At 49.2% G+C, this 25,100-nt stretch overlaps 1 protein-coding gene across 1 annotated transcript in view; it reads left to right on the top strand.

Moving 5' to 3' along the window:
• LOC129711096 (uncharacterized) overlaps positions 1 to 25,100 on the top strand; it is a 39,328-nt gene that overhangs the window by 12,999 nt on the left and 1,229 nt on the right. The window contains exons 7-16 of the mRNA XM_055658488.1: positions 1,747 to 1,854; positions 2,721 to 2,809; positions 4,140 to 4,350; positions 9,863 to 10,048; positions 11,506 to 11,670; positions 14,954 to 15,103; positions 17,057 to 17,197; positions 18,968 to 19,064; positions 22,290 to 22,374; positions 23,867 to 25,100. The exon at positions 23,867 to 25,100 is cut by the window's right edge and continues 1,229 nt beyond it. Of these exons, the coding sequence (XP_055514463.1) occupies positions 1,747 to 1,854; positions 2,721 to 2,809; positions 4,140 to 4,350; positions 9,863 to 10,048; positions 11,506 to 11,670; positions 14,954 to 15,103; positions 17,057 to 17,197; positions 18,968 to 19,064; positions 22,290 to 22,374; positions 23,867 to 24,289 (1,655 nt within the window). The 3' untranslated portion in view covers positions 24,290 to 25,100. The remainder of the gene's footprint in view (positions 1 to 1,746; positions 1,855 to 2,720; positions 2,810 to 4,139; positions 4,351 to 9,862; positions 10,049 to 11,505; positions 11,671 to 14,953; positions 15,104 to 17,056; positions 17,198 to 18,967; positions 19,065 to 22,289; positions 22,375 to 23,866) is intronic.

Here is a 25,100-nt window from a genome sequence, read left to right as displayed (position 1 = left end):
AATGGCTTACTCCTTATTCTTAAACTGTGGCCCCTGGTTCTGGACTCTGTCAGAAAAAGAGTTTTTCCTCGTCTCCGTTCCAAAATGTATTTTCCCGAAACGTATTTTCTCCAGCGGTGCTGCCTGACCCGCTGAGTTACTGCGGCACTTTTTTGTGCCTATCTTCGGTATAAACCAGCATCTGCAGTTCCTCTCTGCACATGCACAACTATCACAACAGTGAGGCAAATATGAAAATACCAGACTGCAGAATATAGTATTACAGCATTATGGTCACAGACATAATGTTTGCGGTCCACAATGAAGCAGTGTGTGAGATTAGGACAACACCCCAGCTTGTGGGAGTTGAGTTCTGCAATCTAGTAGCAGTGGGGATGAAGCTGCCCCGATACATGCTTTCGAGATTTTCGACTTTAGACACAGAAGCATAGAAAATGGGTGCAGGAGTAGGCCATTCGGCCCCTCAAGCCATTCAATATGATCATGCTGATCATCCAGAATCAGTGCCCTGTTCCTGCTTTCTCCCCATATCCCTTGATTCCGTTATCCCTAAGAGCTATCTCTAACTCTCTCTTGAATTCATCCAGTGAACCAGCCTCCACTGCCTTCTGTGGCAGTGAATTCCACAGATTCACAGCTCTCTGGCTGAAAAGATACAATGCGGAAACAGTCCCTCGGGCCCACCAAGTCAGCGGCGACCAGCGACCACTAACACTATCCTGCACACTGGGGACAGTTTACAGTGTCAATGTCTTTGGGGTGTGGTAGTTTGCACGTTCTCCCCTGTGACTGCGTGGGTTTTCTCCTGGTGCTCCGGATTCCCGTCACATTCCAAAGACAGTCACGTTTGTAGGGTAATTGTATTGGGTAAATTCCAAATTGTCCCTGGTGTGTTGGTTAGAACCAATTAATGTTTGTCGGCGCGGACTCGGTGGATAGGGGATGGAAGCGAGGGGTGTGGATGGGAAAGTTTGATGACGAGAAGCGTTAATGGGAAGGAGCTCAACGGGAAAGTTAGTGAAGCTGATGGAGACTTCAATGGGAGGAGGTGGAACTAGGGTCGCCAACTTTCCCACTCCCAAATAAGGGAACGGTGAGTTGGCCCCGGGTGCTGGACTGCACACAAAGCCCAGCCGGCGGGCCAGCTGAGGAGTTTTGGCCCGGGCCACGTGACATCGCGCGCAAAGTCCGGCGCCCCATCCAACTCATGAACCGATGATCGGCCGTGAAAAGGAGGGGTGGTGGTGTCGGCGGTAAGTGAAGGTCCGAAGGTCGGACAGCTGGCTGGGCTGCCGACCGACGGGGCCACGGGCGAGGCGCTGCTGCTGCTGCTGCACTCCATGGGCTGCACTACGTCGGGACGGGTGAGGCGGGCAAAGACGTGGCACTCCGACCCGACAGTCCCCTCGACCCGAGTAGCAGCGGTCAAATACGGGACAAGGGTGGTCCCGTACGGGGCAAACCACTTTAGCCCAAGATACGGGATGTCCCGGCTAATACGGGACAGTTGGTAACCCTAGGTAGAAGGGAGCTGGGGATGTAGAGGGAGGTGCTTTGTTGGGAGGAGGCAGGAATCAGGGTGGGGCATTGATAGGTGGGTGAGGGGGTGAGAGACGAACTTCAATGGCAAGCTTAGATCTCCAGTGCGTTGAAGTTTTGACGGGGCTCAAGGTCGAGGCATGGGTTGTGGTGAGAAGGCAGCTTCAACCAACTTTCGTCCGGTGACCATTTTGTTTCCTCCATCAGAGAACTGCACGATCCAGCTGCATGCGGCCTTTGCTCACCAGCTCCAGATTCGCAGGATGCTTCAAAACATCTGGAGTGAATGGAGTGACGTTGACTTCATCCCAGCTGGTGAGGACCCCCAAGCCCGTTGCTGTTTCGGGGGTTGAGGGGTGAGGGGGGGACAGTGGGAGGGGACCAGTGATGCTGAAAGTTAACGTGGGGTTAGTGAGTGGTGAGGGGTTAGGGAGGGGTGGGTCAGTGTGTGGTCAGTGTAGTGGACGAGCACTAGCTGGGACCTTCCTATTTTGGGCTAAATTGGTTTGCCCCGTATGGGACCACCCTTGTGCAGTCGTATTTGACCGCTACTACTCGGGTCGAGGGGACTGTTGGGTCAGAGCTCCGCGTCCGTCCCCACCTCACCCGTCTCGACGTAGTGCAGCCCGTGGAGTGCAGCAGCAGCAGCAGCGCCTCGCCCGTGGCCCCGTCGGTCGGCAGCCCGGCCAGCTGTCCGACATTCGGACCTTCGCTTACCGCCGACACCACCACCCCTCCGACTCACGGCTGATCATCGGTTCATGAGTTGGACGGGGCGCCGGACTTTGCGCGCGATGTCGTGCGGCCCGGGCAACAACTCCTCAGCTGGCCCTCAGGCTGGGCTTTGCGTGCAGTCCAGCACCCGGGGCCAACTCATCGCTCACCCAGCCACGGCCGAGTCGGTCAACGGATTGCCATCGGGGAATTTGTCCCGTATTTTGGTCCCTTATTTGGGAGTGGGAAAGTTGCCGACACGAGTGAGCTCACTGAGGGGGTTTTGGAGGGGTGAGCGGGAGGGCCAGTGGCTGGCTACCTCCATTCCCCCCCTCCCCAGGTCCATCAGCAGGTTGTGGTGGGACCAACTAACCACAGCCCTTGTGAAGTCCTCGCTCCTTCTGTGGGTTCATCTAGCGACGTTGAACCGGTCGCATTTTCCAAAGCCATTTTTGTGTATTTCCCAGCCATCACCAAGAGGTTGGAACTGCAGTGGAAGCTTGTCGACAATCTCCCACAGTGCCCAGGCAAGCGGCTAGTGGAGGTGAAGTGGCAGGTGAGTGGGTCTTCCCCCTCCCCCTCCCCTCCCCCTCCCCTCCCCCTTCCCGCCCCTCCCCATCCCCCTCCCCCCCCCCCCCCGCCCCCTCCCCTTTTCCTTCCCCCTCCCCATCCCCTCCCCCGCTCCCCTGCCGCTCCCTCCCCCTCCCCTCCCCCTTCCTATCCCCGCCCCCCTCCCACTCCCCTCCCCCTCCCCTCCCCCTTCCTATCCCCGCCCCCTCCCCTCCCCTCCCCTCCCCCCCTCCCCCTTCCTATCCCCCGCCCCCTCCCCCTCCCCTCCCCCTCCCTATCCCCTCCCCCTCCCCCTTCCTGCCCCCCATCCCCTGCCGCGCCCCCCCTGCCCCCCCCCTCCCCCTCCCCTCCCCCCCCCCCTGCCCCCCCCCTCTCCCCTTTTCCTTCCCCCCCCCCTTCCTCGGTATCCCATCCCTGCCTTCTCTCCATACCGCCTGATCCCTTTAGCCACAAGGGCCACATCTAACTCCCTCTTAAATATAGCCAATGAACTGACCTTCTGTGGCAGAGAATTCCACAGATTCACCACTCTCTGTGTGAAAAATGTTTTTCTCATCTCGGTCCTAAAAGACTTCCCTCTTATCCTTAAACTGTGACCCCTAGTTCTGGACTTCCCCAACATCGGGAACAATCTTCCAGCATCTAGCCCGTCCAACCCCTTAAGAATTTTGTATGTTTCTATAAGATCCCCCCTCAATCTTCCGAATTCTAGCGAGTACAAACTGAGTCTATCCAGTCTTTCTTCATATGAAAGTCCTGCCATTCCTCACACACTACAAAGACGTGCGGGCTTGTAGGTTAATTGGCCCTCTGTAAATTGTCCCTAGTGTGGAGAGAGTGGATGAGAAGGTGGCATAACATAGAATTATTGTAAACGAGTAATAAATGGTCAGACAGCATCTCTGGAGAAAAGGAATAGGTGACGTTTCTGGTACAGACCCTTCTTCAGACTGCATTTCCTTCGTATATAATAGATAATTGGCATGGGAGGCTAAAGGACTTGTGTTGTATCCATGCTGTATCTTTCAATTAAAATCTCTAGCCCAGCCCATTTTTTCTTCATAATTCCCCGCCCCTGCCAACGTCCTCGATAATCTCCCCTGAGTCCTTACGGCTGGTGTCAAAATCCATCTGAAGAAGGGTCTCGACCCGAAATGTCACCCGATCCTTCTCTCCAGAGATGCTGCCTGCTCCGCTGAGTTACTCCAGCTTTTTGTGTCTATCTTCGGTCAAAATCCCTCCTGTGGTTTTCTAAACGTTTCCTGAGTACCTGTCGCTTCCTTCACCTCCCCAAATAAGGGCTTTGTTTCCTCCAGTCCCCGACAGAGCCAGACACCGGGGTCACAGGTTACAGACTGACCATCCGCCCGTTGACCGACCGGATGGGCCGCATCAGCGAAGAACTAAACCAAACAAGTTACAAAACCACGCTCTCCCTGGCTCCGTACAAGGTTACTGCCGTTGCCTTGAACAGAGTGGGCACGTCGCCGCCCCAGACCATCGCCATAGCAGCCGGTCAGCACCAAGGTACGAGGCCAAAGCGGTCGAACCGGTCAATAGACAATAGGTCCAGGAGTAGGCCATTCGGCCCTTCGATCCAGCACCACCACTCAATGTAATCATGGCTGATCATCCCCAATCAGTACCCCGTTCCTGCCTTCTCCCCATATCCCCAGACTCCGCTATTTTTAAGAGCCCTATCTAGCTCTCTTGAAAGCATCCAGAGAACCAGCCTCCACCGCCCTCTGAGGCAGAGAATTCCACAGACTCACCACTCTCTTGTGAGAAAAAGTGTTTCCTCGTCTCCATTCTAAATGGCTTACTCCTTATTCTTAAACTGCGGCCCCTGTTTCTGGACTCCCCCGACATCGGGAACATGTTTCCTGCCTCTAGCCCTAAACCTGTCCAAGCCCTTAACAATCTTATATGTTACAATGAGATGCCCTCTCATCCTTCTAAACTCCAGAGTGTACAAGGCCAGCTGCTCCATTCTCTCAGCATATGACCGTCGGAGGATCTGGTATCAACGTCACAATGTTTCCTTGACACACGGCTGGGGGAGGAATCTTCACCTCGGGCTCCTGCACGACACATCTCCGAACATGACACAACCTCCCTTTCCTCAGCCCTCCTACTGTCTCCTCCCATCCCCCAGCCTTTGAGCTCCTCCTCCTTTTTCCTTTCTTCCCCCTTCCCCCCCCACCCCCGATCAGTCTGAAGAAGGGTTTCGGCCCGCAACGTTGCCTTTTTCCTTCGCTCCATAGATGCTGCTGCACCCGCTGAGTCTCTCCAGCATTTTTGTGTACCTTCAATTTGCAGTTCCTTCTTAAACAATTGATTAGATTGGTTTAGTTTAGGGAAACAGCATGGAAACAGGCCCTTCTGCACTCTGGCACACGCTATATTCACTGAGAAGATACAGGGACTGGACGCAATGCACTAGAACACACATTGATACATGCAGTGACCACTGGGGACACTCAGTGGACCCACCAAATTGCTTACCGATCACCATTTTACGTTATCCAACCCTCTCATCTGCTCCCTACGTACGAGGGGCAATTTTTACCGAGGCCTTACAACTAACCTATGAATCCGCACTTCTTTACGATGTGGGGGGAAACCCGGGGCATCTGGAGGAAACCCACGTGGTCACAGGGAGAACGTGCAAACTCCACACACACAGACAGCACCCGAGGTCAGGATCGTATCGGGGTCTCTGGCGCAGTGAGGCAGCAGCACTACCAGCTGCGCCACTGTGCCCGCACTATGATATGGAGGCTGCAGCCAACATGGGGAGATCATTAATCACTTTCTTTTCTCACAGTGAGACAATGAATTCCCCAGTCACTGCAAACATTTGGCCCGTGTTAGCTTCACACCGACAGATTCATTACTTATGTGTAGGAAGAAATGGCAGACGCAGGTTTACACTGAAGATAGACACAAAATGCTGGAGTAAAGGGCCTGTCCCACGAGCATGCGACTCCATGCGGCAAGCGCGACCTAACGTAGTCGCTTGAGCCGTTCGGCCTCGCGGGGCCGGTCCCACTTCGATCGCCGGAGCCGTATGGAGTTGTGCGGAGCTGGTCCCGACATCGCGCGGGGCCCCGAAAAACTGACAGGGTTCAAAAATTCCCCGCGGCAACGGCCTGCCTGTCCGCAGCCGCCTCGACGCCGTACGCACCGCCTCGACAGGCGTGTGCAACATCTTGATGCCGTACGTCTCGCGCAAACTTCCCGCGGACTTCGCTCGAACTTCACGTCACTCACTCGACCTCCGCGCGCCCCCCGCTTCCGGTTTGGTCGCGCTTGCCGCGTGCAGTCGCATGCTCGTGGGACAGGCCCTTAACTCAGTGGGACAGGCAGCATCTCTGGAGTGAAGGAATGAGCGACGTTTCGGGTCAAGACCCTTCTTCGACCCGAAACGTCACCCATTCCTTCTCTCCAGAGGTGCGGCCTGTCCCGCTGAGTTACTCCAGCGTTTTGTGTCTATCTTAGTTTTTTTTATTTTTATTTTTTTGATTTTTAGTAAGAAAGACAGGAAAAAAAATAAAATAGAGAGAAGAAAAAGAGGAAAAATAGATAATAGAAAATAGAAAAACGTGAAGTGTGTATATAAGAAAAGAAAGAGTAGAAAGTAGAAATAGGAGAGAAAGACCCTTAAAAAAGAAATTTTCAAATCTTTGTTCGGAGATGTAAATCTATCCACGACCTGACCTGAAATCAGTAATCTTTACGGTACCGCTGCATCACATGATTCCAAAAAGTCGATGAAAGGGGACCAACTCCTTAAAAATTGGTCATATTTATCTATTAGTCGGAGTCTCATTTCTTCAAGGTGTGCTATGTCCATCATATTCCTAATCCACATTTTAATAGTTAGTATAGCTGTATTTTTCCAAAATTTAAGTATCAATTTCTTTCCAATTATTAACCCATAATTAAAAAAAACTTTTTGGTCTTTATTTAAATTGATATCTTCTACTATTATTCCAAATATAATCCATTCCGTTTTAGGTTCTATTCTTGACTTGAAAAGCTTTGTAAATATATCAAATATATCGCTCCAAAATGTATTCAACTTTGTACATCCTACAAATGAACGTGTTATATTAGCATTTTGAAACAAACATTTATCGCATCTGGGAGAGACGTTTGGGTAGAATTTATTCAACCTCGTTTTTGAATAATATAGTCTATGTAATAGTTTAAATTGAATTAAATTATGTCTTGCATTAATGGAACAATTATGTGTGTTCATCAGATACTTTTCCCATCTATCTTTCGGGATCTTTATCATTAGTTCATGTTCCCAATCTTCTCTTAGTGCCTCTGTTGAGGGTAATTCTCTATTTAATATATTATTATAAAAGTATGATATTAGTTTTTGTGAATCAGCCTTAATATTCATTGCTTCTTCTAAAGGGTCTAAAATTATAGTTTGAAATCTATGTGTATATTTCTTCATAAAGTCACATACCTGTATATATTTAAAATATTGATTATCCTTCAGTTTTAATTTATCCCATTTTGATATGATTTTGAGAGAATTGAATGCGGGTTTGTTCACTAGAGGGGGGGTTAGTACTGATAATTGTCTCCAAATCTGGAATATTATAATTTAATTTCAAGGATAATTTGCCCAATTGGGTTCTTCTTATTATTATACTACATATCTCCTACTTTCCTAATCCCCAGTCTATCCCCATTGTGGATATGTGAGGATTTGTCGATAGGAAAGAGACTATTATCTAAATGGTTTGAATGCAGCGGGTGTTGTTCACTAGAGGGGTTAGTAGGCAGTAAAAGATAGATTATTTAGCTTTCATTTCAAAAGGATTTGGATAATTTTAGTTTACAGGGTTTGAGACCACAATTCTTATTGTATTGTGAGAGGGATAATTGATTCCTGGGATGTCAGGACTGTCTTATGAAGAAAGACTGGATAGATGGTTTATACTCTCTATATTTTATACTATAGAAACTTCAAAATTTTAAGGGGTTGGACGGCTGAGAACCCGATTGTTCAGCTAGGATAAAGGTATCCTGGATGAGAAGAACTTTTTTTTACCAGAGAGTTTTCTCTGGAACTCTCTGCCACAGAGGGTAGTTGAGGCCAGTTCATTGGCTATATTTAAGAGGGAGTTAGACTCCAACTGGAGGCGCAGGTACGGGAACTGAGTTGGATGATCAGCCCATATTGAATGGCCAGGTCGAACATGGCCTACTCCTTCTAATTTTAATATGTTTCATGTTTATCCACCCATTGGTGAGTGGTATCCAACCATACATTATGTTCTTAATAGCACTTAGGTAATGTAATGATAAACCCCCAACTTCTTTAGGTTTACACAAATGCTTTCGTTGAATTCTGTGTGCTCTGTAATCCCATATAAAATTAGTGATGTTAGAATCTAGTTTTTTGAAAAAAATATTTTGGAATATATATTGGGATCGCTTGAAACAGATATATTAATTGTGGTAAGAAAGTCATTTTTATAGCGTTAATTCTACCTATCAATGAGAGCGGGAGCGTTTTCCAAAATTTAATCATATCATTCAGTTTATTTAATAGTAGCTTAAAATTGGCACTAAATAATGATTTGTGTCTTCTCGTAATTTGAATACCCAAATACTTGAATTTTTCAGTTGCAATTTTGAAAGGGAATTTTAATAAGTGTTTCGCATCCTGTGGTTTTAAAGACATAATTTCGCTTTTATTCCAATTTATTCTATATCCTGAAAAAGAGCCAAATTTCTCAATTAGTGTTAATAAGGTGGGTATACTCGTTTGTGTATTAGTAATATATAAAAGAATATCATCAGCATATATTGAAATTTTATTCTTTGAGTCCTTGCTGTTATATCCGTGAATATTCGGATGATTTCTAATCCTTTCAGCCAGCGGTTCTATCATAAGGGCAAATAGCAATGGTGATAAGGCACAACCCTGCCTATTACCCCTTGATAAATAACATTTTGGAGATAACATATTATTAGTTAATATGTTTGCCGTAGGTTTATCATAAAGTAGTTTAACCCATCTAATAAAATTCTCTCCCGTATTAAATTTTTGGAGTACCTTATATAAATACTGCCATTCTACCTGATCGAGTGCCTTCTCTGCATCCAGCGTAACAACTGCAATATCTTCAATGTCCTCTTTGTGAGAGTACATTATATTGAAAAGCCTTCTCAAATTATTAAATGATTGTCTTTTGGGTATAAATCCCGTTTGATCCGGGTTTACCAATTTGTTAATATAATTATTCAGTCTTCTAGCTAGAATCTTTGCTAAAATTTTCTGATCCGTATTTAGAAGTGATATAGCTCTGTAAGAACCCGGCTCCTCTAAATCTTTATCTTTTTTTGGTATAAGCGTTAATGTTGATTCTGCTAAAGTTTCTGGTAGTTTATTTTCGGTATAAGCCTGCGTGTATAAGTTGAGTAATCTTGGTACAATTGAGTCCTGAAATCATTTATAAAATTCATTACTAAAACCATCTGGTCCTGGGGTCTTCCCATTTTTCAGTGAGTTTATTATTTCTTTTATTTCTTCACTAGTAATCCGTGCTCCTAATTCCTCTTGTTCTAAACTATCCAATTTAAGAAGGTTGCAATTATCTAAAACATTTGTAATTTTACTATCATCTGTATTTATTTTAGTTGTGTGTAAATGATGATAAAATTGGGCAAAACTTTTATTAATATCCTTTGGTAGTGTTAGAAGCTCACCCTTATCAGATTTAATTTTAGTGATAGTATTTTCCTTTTCTTGTTGCTTCAGTTGCCTCGCTAGTGATTTATGTGGCTTATCCCCAAATTCGAAGTGTGCCTGTTTTGTAATTTGGAATAATCTTTTTACTCTTGCCGATAATATTCTATTGAGTTTATATTTCAATAAGGTTATCTTATTATGTTTATCTATGGTTGGGTCAGTTGCGTTGTCCAATTCTAGTGATTCTAGTAAACCAGCGCCTGCAATTCCTTCCTACACGATACTGTGAATGTGTTTAACTCTCCCTCTTTCTCACAGGTCCACCCAACCTGAACCTCAGTGTGGTTGATAACCGCACCCTGAGAGCCTCATGGAGTGACCGCAGCACCAGCTTCTACTGTGCCATTCTCGAGCTGGTGTCTACAGAAACCATCCAGCACAACCGATGCCCATCCATCAAGCACCAGGAACGCCAGAAGAATAATGGTCTCCCTAAGTCAACAGGTTCGTCCACCAGAGCAGCTTCAGTGTAGTTTAGTTTGGATCTCATAAGATCAAAAGGCCTTGTACATTTAGGCCATTCAGCCCATCAAGTTCACCGCCATTCAATCATGGCTGATCTATCTCTCCATCTTAACCCCATTTTCTTGCCTTCTCCCCATAATCCCTGACACCCGTACTAATCACAAATCTATCTGCTGTATCTCGGCCTTAAAAATATCCACTGATTGCCTCCACAGCCTTCTGTGGCAAAGAATTCCACAGATTCACCACCCTCTGACTTAGGGGCGGAAAACCCGGAGGGGCCAGAGGGGACACGTACCCCCCATGTTTTGAGAGGTGGGGGACATCCCCCCCCAAGTTTGTGTAATCCCGATTTTAAAATCTCCGCTTTTAGCGCTGGATTGAGCCTCCGAAGCCTCGCGCGCGTGTGTGTGTGAGTGTGCGCATGCGGGCGTGGCCGCCAAAACATTGTGTCCCCCGTCCCCTCCATGTTTTGATGGCGAGTTCCGCTCTTGCTCTGACTAAAGACATTTCTCCTCCTCTCCTTCCTAAAAGAACGTCCTTTAATTCTGAGGCTGTGACCTCCAGTCTTAGACACTCCCGCTAGTGGAAACATCCTCTCCACATCCACTCCATCCGAGCCTTTCACTATAACTGTACGTTTCCACCCCTCATTCTTCTGTACTCCAGCGAATACAGGCCCAGTGCCGTCAAACGCTCATCATAGGTTAACCCACCCATTCCTGGGATCATTCTTGTAAACCTCCTCTGGACCCTCTCCAGAGCCGGCACATCCTTCCTTAGATATGGTGAGTAGAATTGCTCACAATATTCCAAATGCTGCCTGACCAGCGCCTTGTAGAGTCTCAGCATCATGTCCCTGTTTTTGTATACAAGCCCTCTCAAAATCAATGCTAGTTTAGACTATTTACTGAAACTGCGCTGAAACGGGCCGTTCGGCCCATCGAGTCCACTCCGATACAGCACAGATACCTGCACACAGGTCCATCGAGGGCAGATCCAAGGACATAGAGCTGTTCCATGCACAGTCTTGCTGTACTGTTCTCTGTTCTGTCTCTCTCTCTCAACTAAACACTGGGAGCCCGAAGACACTGTTTCCGGGACCTCTTCTTTCCCACCCTACTGTTCTCCAGCAACTGCGTGAAACTGAATGAGACTGATCATACACTTTGCATTTTATTTGACCTCGAGTTACTTTCGGAACACAAGCCCTAGCCATCGCCAACCACCCTTACGTCCAACAAGGTCCGACTTCACCCTCTCTCAGCTCCTCCATTCAATCTCATTCCAACCTCCCCTTGGAAGAAGATGGGCAGACACAACGTGCCTGGAGTAACCCAGCGGGTCAGGCAGCATCTCTGGGGAGAAAGGAAATTTGTCTTTGGATGGGACGGCCGTGGGGTTGGTGCCTGAGGTTGTGTGTTCATTCATTCCAGCGCCACAAGGGACTGCGGACGCAAGGACCATGGAGTTTGCGGGCCTGGAGCCGCTGAGACGTTACCGCCTCACCGTTTACGTCAAGGATTTAAAGGAGAAGAAAAAGTGTCGCGGGAAGACTGGCTACACCATTGGGTCCATCACTGCCTGCACCCAGGAACAGCGTGAGTCCCCGAACAGCCCTGTTGTGCCTACAATGAATGATTCTATCGCATGCCTGCAATAATTGATCAGTACGGGTGTCAGGGGCTGTGGGGAGAAGGAGGAGAATGGGGTTAGGAGGGAGAGATAGATCAGCCGTGATTGAATGGCGGAGTAGACTTGATGGGCCGAATGGCCTCATTCTACTCCTATTCCTTATGACCTTAATAACGGTGCCTCATCCACAGCCACGGAACCAAGAAGTGGTTGGTGAGCACATTGTCAAGGAATCGTGAACACAGTTGGTGAGCACTGAATCAAGGGAGATGTGAGGGAAAAAACAGCAACGGGTTACTGATTTTGGATGATCAGCCATGAAGGAGGGTTGTGGACCAAGCGCAGGCAAGTGGGACTAGGATAGCTGGAACATTGTTGGCCAGTGTGGGCGAGTTGGGCCGAAGGGCCTGTTTTCACACTGTATTAATCTATGACTCTATGAATGGCGGAGCTGGCTCGAAGGGCCGAATGGCCTACGCCTGCACCTATTTTCTATGTTTCCATGTTTCTATTACCCTCTTGTCATGAGCTTCCTGGGTCTCTGCGGGTCGTAGACGGGGCCAGATCAGGGTCATGGATTCTGGACTTCAATATTTTGGCTGCATTTTTGATTCAGGGAAATGATTCCCAGTTAATATTCCCCGACGGATGAGGAGAGGGGATTGCTATCAATCCCAGTCTAGGGATAGGAATACTTTCCCTTGACTCCGGCATAAGGCATATGTAGATTGGTCGGCAAGTGCGTGGTACATTTGGGAGGTTGAGTGTGAACTGAGAGTACGCAGTTAATGGCAAGTTTCGTAACAGCGTTAACCTGCAGAGACATCTTAGACTTGACGTTGTGTAGGAAGGAACTGCAGACGCTGGTTTAAACCGAAGATAGGCACAAAATGCTGGAGTAACTCAGCGGGACAGGCAGCATCTCCGGAGAGAAGGAATGGGTGACGTTTCGGGTCGAAGCCCTTCTTCAGACTGAGAGTCAGGGGAAACGAGAGATATAGAAGGTAAATAGATCAAATGAATGAAAGATATGCAAAACGCAATATGCAAAAGATATGCAAAATGAAAGATATGCAAAACGCAACGATGATCAAGGAATGGTGGAGCTCACAATGGTCCATTGTTGGCAATGGGGTAGGTGATAACGAGTTATGCAGACAGTATATATACTAACTAAGCACCTGTCTAAATGGTTCTTAAACATTGGGAAGTTGGGTTAAAGGGCCTGTTTCCATGCTAGTCTGAAGAAGGATCTCGACCCGAAACGTCGCCCGTTCATTCATTCTCTCCAGAGAAGCTGCCTGCCTGATTCCCGCTGAGTTACTCCAGCTTTTAGTGGTCTATCATCCTGAATGTGGTTCTGCGTGCAGGTGTGGGAGGTTCCATTTGCTGAGGAGTTGTGAATGGAAATAAACGTTGTGCAAAGGTCAGCGACTCATCACCGCTCCCGGCCTTGTTGCTGCTGCAGCTTTTGGACGCCAGGGATCAGCCTTTGAACTGATGGGCAACACCGGGCATTTACCTGCGTTGTCACCTTGTCGTGGTGGAGAGGTTCATGTGGACCTGAGACCCTGAGAGCGACGCCGTCTGGAGCGATGCTCCTGGTAGGGCCACCCATGGCGGTAAGGTCGAGGGGGAGGACTCTGACAAAGAGCCAATCCAACCAAGACCTCAACGGTGGAACGGGCGGAGGACGATGGCTGACCTATGTGGAGCTAACGTCACAATGGCTGGGAAGGCGGATGAAGGCTGCAGCAGAAAAGGGTCTCTGGTCGTCTTGGACTCCATGCCACTGGATCTGTCAAGGACCGTGGGGTGGCTGTCTGTGCACCAGTCTCCCCACGTTAAACAAAGTCACGCACAGGCGCCCCCCCATTCAGGGACTAGCACCCTGGAGACACCCATGGTCAGACATGACCGAAGCAGGCCTAAGGTGAAGGACCAAGCATTTGAAACAGGAACATTGCAGAGGTCCATAGAGGTGACCGCACCTCCCTGGGGAACCTTGCTCCAGATCAGCAGGAAACATCTTCCATCTGCCTTTGACCATGAACATTGGCCCAGTGTCCAACCTGTGCTGGCTTCCTGATTCTAAATGATTCATTATATCTGAGCAGAAACCTCTCTCTCTCTCTCGTTTTCTCTCTCTCGCTCTCTTTTTTCTCTCTCTCTCTCTCTCTCTTTTTCTCTCTCTCTCTCTAGGAGAGAGAAAGTAGAGAGAGAGAGAGAGAGACTGTGTGGGAGGAGAGGAGAGGAGAGGAGAGGGAAAGGGGAGATGCAACGAGACCTGGGTGTCATGGTACACCAGTCATTGAAAGTAGGCATGCAGGTGCAGCAGGCAGTGAACATATGAATGGTATGTTAGCTTTCATAGCAAAAGGATTTGAGTATAGGAGCAGGGAGGTTCTATTGCAGTTGTACAGGGTCTTGGTGAGACCACACCTGGAGAATTGCGTACAGTTTTGATCTCCAAATCTGAGGAAGGACATTATTGCCATAGAGGGAGTGCAGAGAAGGTTCACCAGACTGATTCCTGGGATGTCAGGACTGTCTTATGAAGAAAGACTGGATAGACTTGGTTTATACTCTCTAGAATTTAGGAGATTGAGAGAGGATCTTATAGAAACTTACAAAATTCTTAAGGGGTTGGACAGGCTAGATGCAGGAAGATTGCTCCCGATGTTGGGGAAGTCCAGGACAAGGGGTCACAGCTTAAGGATAAGGGGGAAATCCTTTAAAACCGAGATGAGGAGAACTTTTTTCACACAGAGAGTGGTGAATCTCTGGAACTCTCTGCCACAGAGGGTAGTCTAGGCCAGTTCATTGGCTATATTTAAGAGGGAGTTAGATGTGGCCCTTGTGGCTAAGGGGATCAGAGGGTATGGAGAGAAGACAGGTACGGGATACTGAGTTGGATGTTACAATTTTACCAAAGCCAATTAACCTACAAACCTGTAAATCTTTGGAGTGTGGCTGGAAACCTGAGCACCTGGAGAAAACCCACAGGGTCACAGCAAGAACGCATAAACTCAGTACCAGCAGCACCCGTAGCCAGGATCGAACCTGGACCTCTGGCGCTGTAAGGCATAGAATAGTGAAGACAGAATTTATTAAGGATTCTTAAGACCACTTGCCGCCTATAGCGAGGACCTTTTTTTGGGTATCTCTTTCAAAAGGGCTAGCAGAGGCATAATGGGCAGGATGGCCTGACACTGCACTCAATGACTCTAAGATGGTTTTTACTTTTAGCGCCAACTCAAGGACCCAGTGAGGTCAACGTGACCCGCATCATGAAAAGCTCCACGTTCATCACGTGGAAGGGAATCTCGTTGGGAGAGTGCGAGGGGACCCTGGAGAAATACCTCATCATCTACACTGACGGTCGGAATCACACGCACAGTAAGCAGAGCCATAGGAGCTGGCTCGAAGGGCCGAATGGCCTACTCCTGCACTTATTGTGTATACCACCCAACCAACCACAGCTGGCTGCAGGACAGCCCCATGCACCATAGTGACTCCCATCCAGAAGAAGGTCCACAGAACCAGACACAAACACACTCATATGCCCCTGTCCCACTTGGGAAACCTGAACGGAAACCTCTGGAGACTTTGCGCCCCACCCAAGGTTTCCGTGCGGTTCCCGGAGGTTTTTGTCAGTCTCCCTACCTGCTTCCACTGCCTGCAACCTCCGCCAACCACCTGCAACCTCCGGGAACCGCACGGAAACCTTGGGTGGGGCGCAAAGTCTCCAGAGGTTTCCGTTCATGTTTCCTAAGTGGGACAGGGGCATAGGATGGGATACAGCACAGGTCCATTGAGTGCAGACCCAAGAGCTGTTCTGGTGCACCTGAAATGAGAGAGCGTGTGATTGATCATATTGGGCGCATGAACGGTGGCATGAGTGACTGTACGAGGATACCGCTGGTTTAGGGACTAGGCTTGGCCTCCACAGCCTTTTGTGGCAAAGAATTCCACAGATTCGCCACCCTCTGACTAAAGAAATTTCACCTCATCTCCTTCCTAAAAGAAAATCCCTTAATTCTGAGACCTCTGGTCCTAGACTCTCCCACTAGTGGAAACATCCTCTCCACGTCCATTCTATCCGAGCCTTTCACTATTCCGTATGTTTCAATCTAACATCTTTGGGATGTGGGGGAAACCCACAAAGGATATTTTTAAGGCAATGAAAGATAGATTCTTCATTAGTACGGGATATTCATCAGAGGTTATGGGGAGAATGGCAGGAGAATGGGGTTAGGAGGGAGAGATAGATCAGCCGTGATTGAGTGGCGGAGTCGACTTGATGGGCCGAGTGGCCTAATTCTGCTCCTATCACTAACGAACATGAACCCACACAGTCACGGGTGAACTCCACACACAAACACACACACACATGGGCCGACACACACACACACACACACCACACACACACACACACACACACACACACACACACACACACACACACACACACACACACACACACACACACACACACACACACACACACACACACACACACACACACACACACACACACACACACAGCACGAGAGGCCAGGATCAAACCCCGGGGTCACTGGCATTGTGAGGCTGCAACTCTGCCCACTGTGCCTCTGTGCTGCCCCTTGCGTCCACCCACTGTGCTGAGAGGTGTGTGGGCAACTGCACTGCGCTGAAACGTAGCATCGAGTTAATAGCTTTGTTAGGGATTGTGACGATGTTTGTGCAAGGAAGTGTGTCAGTCTGAGTCTGTTGTGTGGGGGATAGTATCAGAGTCCATGCAAGAGATGGTGTTATTGTCTGTGGGGGGTGGAAACTGTACTGTAAACCCACGTTATAATGCACCACAGAAGGAGGGGGGTGGAGGGGGGGAATGGTGTCCGTTATTGCCGATTGTCCACTATAACTAAACACGGTATTATTCTGGTGTAAGTAGCGGAAACAATCAATTACAGTTGCTGGCAGATCAGATTCAGATTCAATTTTAATTGTCATTGTCAGTGTACAGATGCGCAAAGCGCTGGAGTAACTCATCGGGTCAGGCAGCATGACTGCAGAAAAGGAATAGGTGACGTTTCGGGTCGAGAGCCTTCAGACCCGCTGAGTTACTCCAGCTTTGTGCATCTTATCTGCTGTGTAAACCAAAGATCTTTTAGCGCTATAAGATCTTTGGTGTAAACCAGCATCTGCATTATTCCTCCCGACCCTGTTAAAAGGAGGGGGTTTACATGGGTTGGTGTTTGTGCAAGGGGTGGTGCCAGTGTTGTGAAGGGGGGAATGTTTTTGGGGCAAGGAATCCCGCCAGTGTTTTTCGCCTCCTCTCAGTGACCACCTCTGTCTTGTTGCCAGCTGCTTCTGTCAACGCCTCGACCATGAACTTCACCCTGACGAACCTGAATGCCTCCACCTTGTACACAGTGAAGGTCTGTGGCGTCTCCAGTGTTGGGCAAGGAGCCGGGACGGTTCGAAACTTCCAAACTGATTACTATGGTAATATGACCGGAAGCTGAGATGACTGGTTGCCCAAAGCCCACTAGAAAGTCCCTTGCAGTATCGCAGGCTGCATAGGATACGATAGACAATAGACAATAGGTGCAGGAGTAGGCCATTCGGCCCTTCGAGCCAGCACTGCCATTCAATGTGATCATGGCTGATCATCCCCAACCAGTATCCCGTTCCTGCCTCCTCCCATTATCCCCTGACTCCGCTATTTTTCAGAGCCCCATCTAGCTCTCTCTTGAAAGCATCCAGAGAACCTGCCTCCACCCGAGGCAGAGAATTCCACAGACTCACCACTCTCTGTGAGAAAAAGTGTTTCCTCGTCTCCGTTCTAAATGGATTACTCCTTATTCTTAAACTGTGGCCCCTGGTTCTGGACTCCCCCAACATCGGGAACATACAATAAAGTTGTATGGTTTGTTTTTGGACAAATGGGGAGAAGGGTTTATGGGGAGAAGGCAGGAACGGGGTACTGATTGGGGATGATCAGCCATGATCACATTGAATGGCGGTGCTGGCTTGGAGGGCCGAATGGCCTACTCCTGCACCTATTGTCTATAAATCCACCACAGTAATGAATGCGGAATTATTGCCTGCGGAAATTGCATTTTACAAATTTGTTTGAAAGCACTTTGGAAATCCAACCTGCCGTGCATCCACACCTGCAGTTCAACTGATGTTGTTTGATCATCAAACCCATCATCATCTCCATCTCGTTCACTTTAGCTTCCAGATTTACCAGGGATAGCGGACATTTGGCACATTTGGAGAGGGAATGGACAGACTGAGCATGGATTGATCTGTGGTAGACCAAAATGCTGGAGAAACTCAGCGGGTGAGGCAGCATCTGTGGAGGGAAGGAATAGGTGACGTTTCGGATCGAGACCCTTCTTCTTCAGTCTGGAGAAGGGTCTTGACCAACGAAACGTCACCTATTCCTTCCCTCCACAGATGCTGCCTCACCCGCTGAGTTTCTCCAGCATTTTTGTCTACCTTCGATTTTTCCAGCATCTGCAGTTCCTTCTTGAACATACGGGTTGATCTGTGTTTAGCTGTCGGAGAGATTTGGCCAAAATCTTTAAGTTGGTTCCAAAATGTGGAGAGGGAGAGGGAGAGGGGGGGGGGGAGGGGGGGGGGGGGAGAGGGAGGGGGAGGGAGAGAGAGCGAGAGGGAGAGGGAGAGGGGGGGAGGGGGAGGGAGGGAGGGAGGGAGAGGGGGGGAGGGAGGGAGGGAGGGAGAGAGAGGGGAGAGGGAGGGGGGGAGGGAGGGGGAGAGGGGGAGAGAGAGAGAGAGAGAGGGAGGGGGAGGGGGGGGGGAGGGGGAGAGGAGAGGGAGGGGGAGAGGGAGAGGGAGGGGAGGGAGGGAGAGGGAGAGGGAGAGGGGAGAGGGAGAGGGGAGAGGGAGAGGGGAGAGGGAGAGGGGGAGGGAGAGGGAGAGTCCTTCCTCTGTTGGTGTGAGTCCAGAACAAGGAGCCAGACTCTTAACACTAAGGAGGGTTTGCTCAGTAAACACTAGCTCAGGTTGAGGGCAGTGGCCATTTTGGTCACATGCCCTATTCCCCTCTCCACACCCTCGGTCCGTGTTGAGGTTGGGGCCTATTAAACGTTTTTGAAGCAGAGGCTTATCACTTATCAGTTATTTATTGGACTGCGGTCTTGGAGTGAAAGGAACTGAGTGGGTGAACGCAGTTCAGATACAGATCAGCCCTGGTCTAATCTCAGCCACATCATCTCACTAACTGAGTCTTGTGTTGAATTATAGATCGCAGTGAGATCCACGCAATCACCGTGGCGACATCCTTATCCGTCATGTTTGGGGTCTTCATGATGGTTTCTCTCTGCTACCTCTCCTTCAAAAGGTACGCTGACACTGGCCGACCCAGAGGCACAAACCCCCGACCCTGACACCAGTCGGGAAACACCGACCAACCATCCCAAGGCTGAAGAAGGGTTCCAACCCAAAACGTCACCTGTTCTTTTCCTTCTGATCCGCTGAGTCTCTCTCCCCTTCATCATCGCCTCTCCACCTCTGTCACACGTTCACAAGTTATAGGAGGAGAATTAGGCCATTTGGCCCATCGAGTCTACTCCGCCATTCAATCACGGCTCCTAATCCCATTCTCCTCCCTTCTCCCTATAACCCTTGACACCCGTTCTAATCACGAATTTGTCTATCTCTGCCTTAAAAATATCCACCGACTTGTGGCCTCCACAGACCTCTGTGGCAATGAGTTCCACAGATTAACTACCCTCTGACTGAAGAAGTTGCTCCTCACCTCCCTTCTCAAAGAGCGCCCTTTAATTCTGAGGCTGTGACCTCTGGTCCTAGACTCTCCCACCAGTGGAAACATCCTTTCCGCATCAACTCTATTTACGACTTTCATTATTCTGTAAGTTTCAATGAGGTCCCCCCCTCAACCTTCTAAACTCCAGCGAGTAGAGGCCCAGCGCTGTCAAACGTTCATTATATACGCACCCATTAAGCCCAGGCAGGAAGCATTTTGACCCCTGGTTCTGGTCACATTCAAAGAATTGCCTTGCCCTCTGCACCAGTTATTTAGTAAAACTCAGCATCAAGAGCCCCTTTTAACATTCTCAACATACCTGTCACTTTCATAAATTCATGGGGGCGGGAGATTCCAACCTTAGAAACATAGAAACATAGAAATTAGGTGCAGGAGTAGGCCATTCGGCCCTTCGAGCCTGCACCGCCATTCAATATGATCATGGCTGATCATCCAACTCAGTATCCCATACCTGCCTTCTCTCCATACCCTCTGATCCCCTTAGCCACAAGGGCCACATCTAACTCCTTCTTAAATATAGCCAATGAACTGGCCTCGACTACCCTCTGTGGCAGAGAGTTCCAGAGATTCACCACTCTCTGTGTGAAAAAAGTTCTTCTCATCTCGGTTTTAAAGGATTTCCCCCTTATCCTTAAGCTGTGACCCCTTGTCCTGGACTCCCCCAACATCGGGAGCAATCTTTCTGCATCTAGCCTATCCAATCCCTTAAGAATTTTGTAAGAATTTTGCCCCCCAGCTTAGTGTCATCCGCAAACTTGGAGATATTGCCTTCAATTCCCTCATCCAGATCATTAATATATATTGTAAATAGCTGGGGTCCCAGCACTGAGCCTTGCGGTACCCCACTAGTCACTGCCTGCCATTGTGAAAAGGACCCGTTTACTCCTACTCTTTGCTTCCTGTTTGCCAGCCAGTTCTCTATCCACATCAATACTGAACCCCGAATGCCGTGTCCTTCACGTGGTCCACCCTGTTTCGACTAACGCAATCAAACCGACGTGCACAAACAAATAATAAAAAACGATAAAATACATTGGCCATTATAAACAAATAATCTACAACTTTAGGCTGTGCAAGCCGTTCGTAGGGAGAATAATTCATGCACATGTACCCTGTGTTCTTGTATGTCTTGGAGGGTATCAAATGGAGGGTATAGAGTCTAGTGTACAGGATGGCTTTGTGTCTACCTGTGATATAAACCAGCATCTGCAGTTCCTTCCTACACAGGTCAAGGCCAAACTGAAACACTGACCCCAAACACTGACTAGAAATACTGACTACCACACCAACGTAGAAAGATTGACCAGAAGCAAAGGCCACAGCATCAACTGGTTATCAAATCACCGTCCAAAGTCCTAGGCTCCAGCACCAAGCCCAACGTTGACATCAGGCAGAAGCACTGACCCGTCGCTCTGATCGTAAATACTGACAACCCACCCCCCCCCCCCCCCCCCCCCACCCATCACCAACCCCATGAACGGCTCCCAGAAACACTGACGGTGTCACAAGCCGAAACACTTACTTCAACTCCTGCACGGAAACGTCAACCTCAACAATGGGCAGAATCCCAGATCAACAGCAAGAGCAACGCCGGCCAAAAACACTGATCGTAAAGGGTCGAGACCCGAAACACCACCCACCCTTGCTCTCCAGAGATGCTGCCTGACCTGCCCAGTTACCCCAGCACTCTGTGTCCTTGTGTTCTTTAAGTAGCATCCTCCCACAACCAGAGAGCAGTGCTGAACTACTTTGTATCTACTTCTTTGATGTCCCTCGGACCCATCCTTGACCGGACTTTGCTGGCTTTACATTGCCGTTACCCCCTTATTATGGGTCGACACAACATGCTGGAGTAACTCAGCCGGTGAGGCAGCATCTCCGGAAGTAACGGGCGAGGTCCTTGGGTCTGGACCCGAAACCTGGCCCATTCCTTCTCTCCAGAGATGCTGCCTCACCTGCTGAGTTACTCCAGCATTTTGTGTCTACCTTCGATTTAAACCAGCATCTGCAGTTCTTTCCCACACATCCCCTTATCATGCATCTGTACACTGTAAATGGATGGATTGTAATCATGTTTTGTCTTTCTGCTGACTGGTTAGCACACGACAACAAGCTTTTCCACTGTACCTCCTCGGTACAATAAACTGTACTGAACGGAACAGAATCTGCAGTTCCTTCTTTCCACCCTGACGACAAACACCAGCTGCACACAAACACACGCACACACACACGGATTGGCAACACTGGGTAGAAACACGGACCCATATAACCATATAACCATATAACAATTACAGCACGGAAACAGGCCATCTCGGCCCTACAAGTCCATGCCGAACAAATTTTGTTCCCCTTAGTCCCACCTGCCTGCACTCATACCATAACCCTCCATTCCCTTCTCATCCATATGCCTATCTAATTTATTTTTAAATGATACCAATGAACCTGCCTCCACCACTTCCACTGGGAGCTCATTCCACACCGCCACCACTCTCTGCGTAAAGAAGTTCCCCCTCATATTACCCCTAAACTTCTGTCCCTTAATTCTGAAGTCATGTCCTCTTGTTTGAATCTTCCCTATTCTCAAAGAGGTCCCCCCCCCCCCCCTGGTTGACCCGATGCCAACCAGCCGGCACTAGCCCCCCCCCGACACCAACTCCTCTACCGAGACCGATGCTGATCGGAGAGCCCACACCGCTACATCACCTCCAACACTGGCAGAAAACGGCGACACAGCTAGAATCGCCCGTGGCCGACAACGGTCTTTGTTTACTTTTACAGAACCCAGCGAATGATCTGTCCGGTGGTCGCTGACCCAGTCGACAGTCTTGCGGTCAAGCCCATGCCCATCACTGACCACGTCGGTGTAAGTTTTCCATTTGTGCGTGTGCTTATTGTGTGGGGGGATTGAAGCTGCGTGGGCTTGTGTTCACTGGAGTCGTGTTCCACATGGACTAGAAGGGCCGAGATGGCCGTGCTGTAATTGTTATATGGTTATATATAGAAGGATGAGAGGGTGGATCTTATAGAGACCTATACAATTATAAAAGGACTGGACGAGCTAGATGCAGGAAAAATGTTCCCAATGTTTGGGGGGGGGAGGGGGGGGGGGGGAGTCCAGGACCAGGGGGCCACAGTCTAAGAAATGAAGGCGAGCCATTTAAAACTGAGATGAGAAAATACTTTTTCACCCAGAGAGTTGTGAATTTTAGGAATTCTCTGCCACAGAGGGCAGTGGAGGCCAAGTCACTGGATGGATTTAAGAGCGAGTTAGATAGAGCTCTAGGGGCTAGCGGAGTCAAGGGATACGGGGAGAAGGCAGGCACGGGTTACTGATTGTGGATGATCAGCCATGATCAGAATGAATGGCGGTGCTGGCTCGAAGGGCGGAATGGCCTCCTCCTGCACCTATTTTCTATGTATCCACACTGTTTCTCTAAACTAACCTAAATTAAACTAAACTATAACCTCCAAATAGGCTCCAAAATACATAGACTATTGGACTTTGGACTACTATTGTCTATTTATTTATCTGTTTGATTTCTTTATGGTTTGCTTATACAGAGTCTGCTTATATGCTGTGCTGCTGCAAGTAAGAATTTCATTGTTCCGTTTTGGGACATAGGCCAATAAACATAGAAACATAGAAAATAGGTGCAGGAGCAGGCCATTCGGCCCTTCAAGCCAGTACCACCATTCAATATGATCATGGCTGATCATCTAGAATCAGTACCCCATTCCTGCTTTCTCCCCATTTCCCTTGATTCCATTAACGGTAAGAGCCACACCCAACTCCCTCTTGAAACCATCCAGTGAATTGGCCTCCACTGTCCTCTGTGGCAGAGAATTCCACAGACTCACAACTCTCTGGGTGAGAAATGTTTTTCCTCATCACAGTCCTGAATGGCCTACCCCTTATTCTGAAGCTGTGACCCCCACCCTGGTTCTGGACTCCCCCAACATTGGGAACATTTTTTTCCTGCATCTAGCCTGTCCAGGACAAGGGGTCACAGCTTAAGGATAAGGGGGAAATCCTTTAAAACCGAGATGAGAAGAACTTTTTTCACACAGAGAGTGGTGAATCTCTGGAACTCTCTGCCATAGAGGGTAGTCGAGGCCAGTTCATTGGCTATATTTAAGAGGGAGTTAGATGTGGCCCTTGTGGCTAAGGGGATCAGGGGGTATGGAGAGAAGGCAGGGATGGGATACTGAGTTGGATGATCAGCCATGATCATATTGAATGGCGGTGCAGGCTCGAAGGGCCGAATGGCCTACTCCTGCACCTAATTTCTATGTTTCTATGTTTCTATGTCCAATCCCTTAAGAATACTTGACTCTTGACTCTTACACTCTTGCAGCAATGGGAGACATGTTCCGCCGATGAGGACGTGACGGATGCCCTGCTTGTCATGGTGATCGCCCAACATGGAGCCCCTTCACCCGACGTGCCAGCGGCAGGTTGCACGGTGCCCGTCACCGAGGGCAGCGGGTCTGTGGGCGACAGCGACTCGCTGGGCTTTAGCAGCGGCTCTACGTTTGCCTATCGCCGGCAGACGGGCGGCCCGTCAGCCCCGGAGACGCAGTGCGGCGCCGATGACTGCGCGGAGGAGCAGACCGAGGGCCAAGGACCAGCACTGGAAACCGCTCACCTTCCCCCTTGGGACCCCCAACCTTGCCCGGACTCTGGGCTCAACCCCTGCGGGAACATGATCTCTTTGCTGTCTGTTTACGATCAGACGGTGGTGGAACAGGATCCGGCAGGGAGTCATGTTCACTTCTAGTGTGTACTGAGCGCACACACACACACACGCACTCTCCCTCTACTCGAGGCTGCAAGGGTACATGGCCTCTATCATTGAACTTCATGCTCTGGGGCCTACAGATCACAGTGGTTCAGGCCTGGATCGCCGCCGAGAAGTAGGGCCTAGCAGGCCGCTGCCTCGAGTGGGGAAGCTCAGAAACCCCGAAGACCAGAGAACCGAGGAGGAGGAGGGAGGCGCTGGTGACCACGGACGTGAGGAGTGGGTCGGTGGGAGAGGGAGCCCCTTCAAGGTCAGCTGCAGGAGGTGCCCGCACCCCGGGACACAGGGCCGGTCGAGGAGAGGGACTGCAGCAGCCTGGGGCCTACCTGGATTGGGAGAGCTCCAGTACTTCCAGCCCGTGGACTGGACTTTGGACTGTTTCTTCCTCTTTGTAGACAAAACAGCGGTAAATCATGGGTGTGGTCGGCAGAATTTCACTCCACTGTGCTTACGTGACTAAAGGCCCATTGCGGCCTTCAATGGCCAGTTCCTGTGGTCAAACTCCTCGAGGTCCAGTCTCAGCTAGGGCCGAGAGTGGACAGTGGCCTATAAGGAGCTTCACCCAACAATAACATCTGGTGATTATCATCACATCTGGATTCTGACCAGCTAACAGGTAACCCTTTAATTGCCCGAGCCGCTCTGCAACAAGCAGCCTGTGAGGAGTATTTTATCCAGAGTGTTGGGATCTGGAGTTTAGCCTCTGGATGGGTGGTGAGGCAGAAAACCTCATTGCATTTGAAAGACATCGCGACTAGTTTAGTTTAGTTTCGAGATACAGCACGGAAAC

Source organism: Leucoraja erinacea, chromosome 29, assembly GCF_028641065.1.
Source record: "Leucoraja erinacea ecotype New England chromosome 29, Leri_hhj_1, whole genome shotgun sequence".
In the NCBI taxonomy this organism is placed as follows: domain Eukaryota; kingdom Metazoa; phylum Chordata; class Chondrichthyes; order Rajiformes; family Rajidae; genus Leucoraja; species Leucoraja erinaceus.
This window is presented reverse-complemented; position numbering and strand designations above follow the sequence as displayed.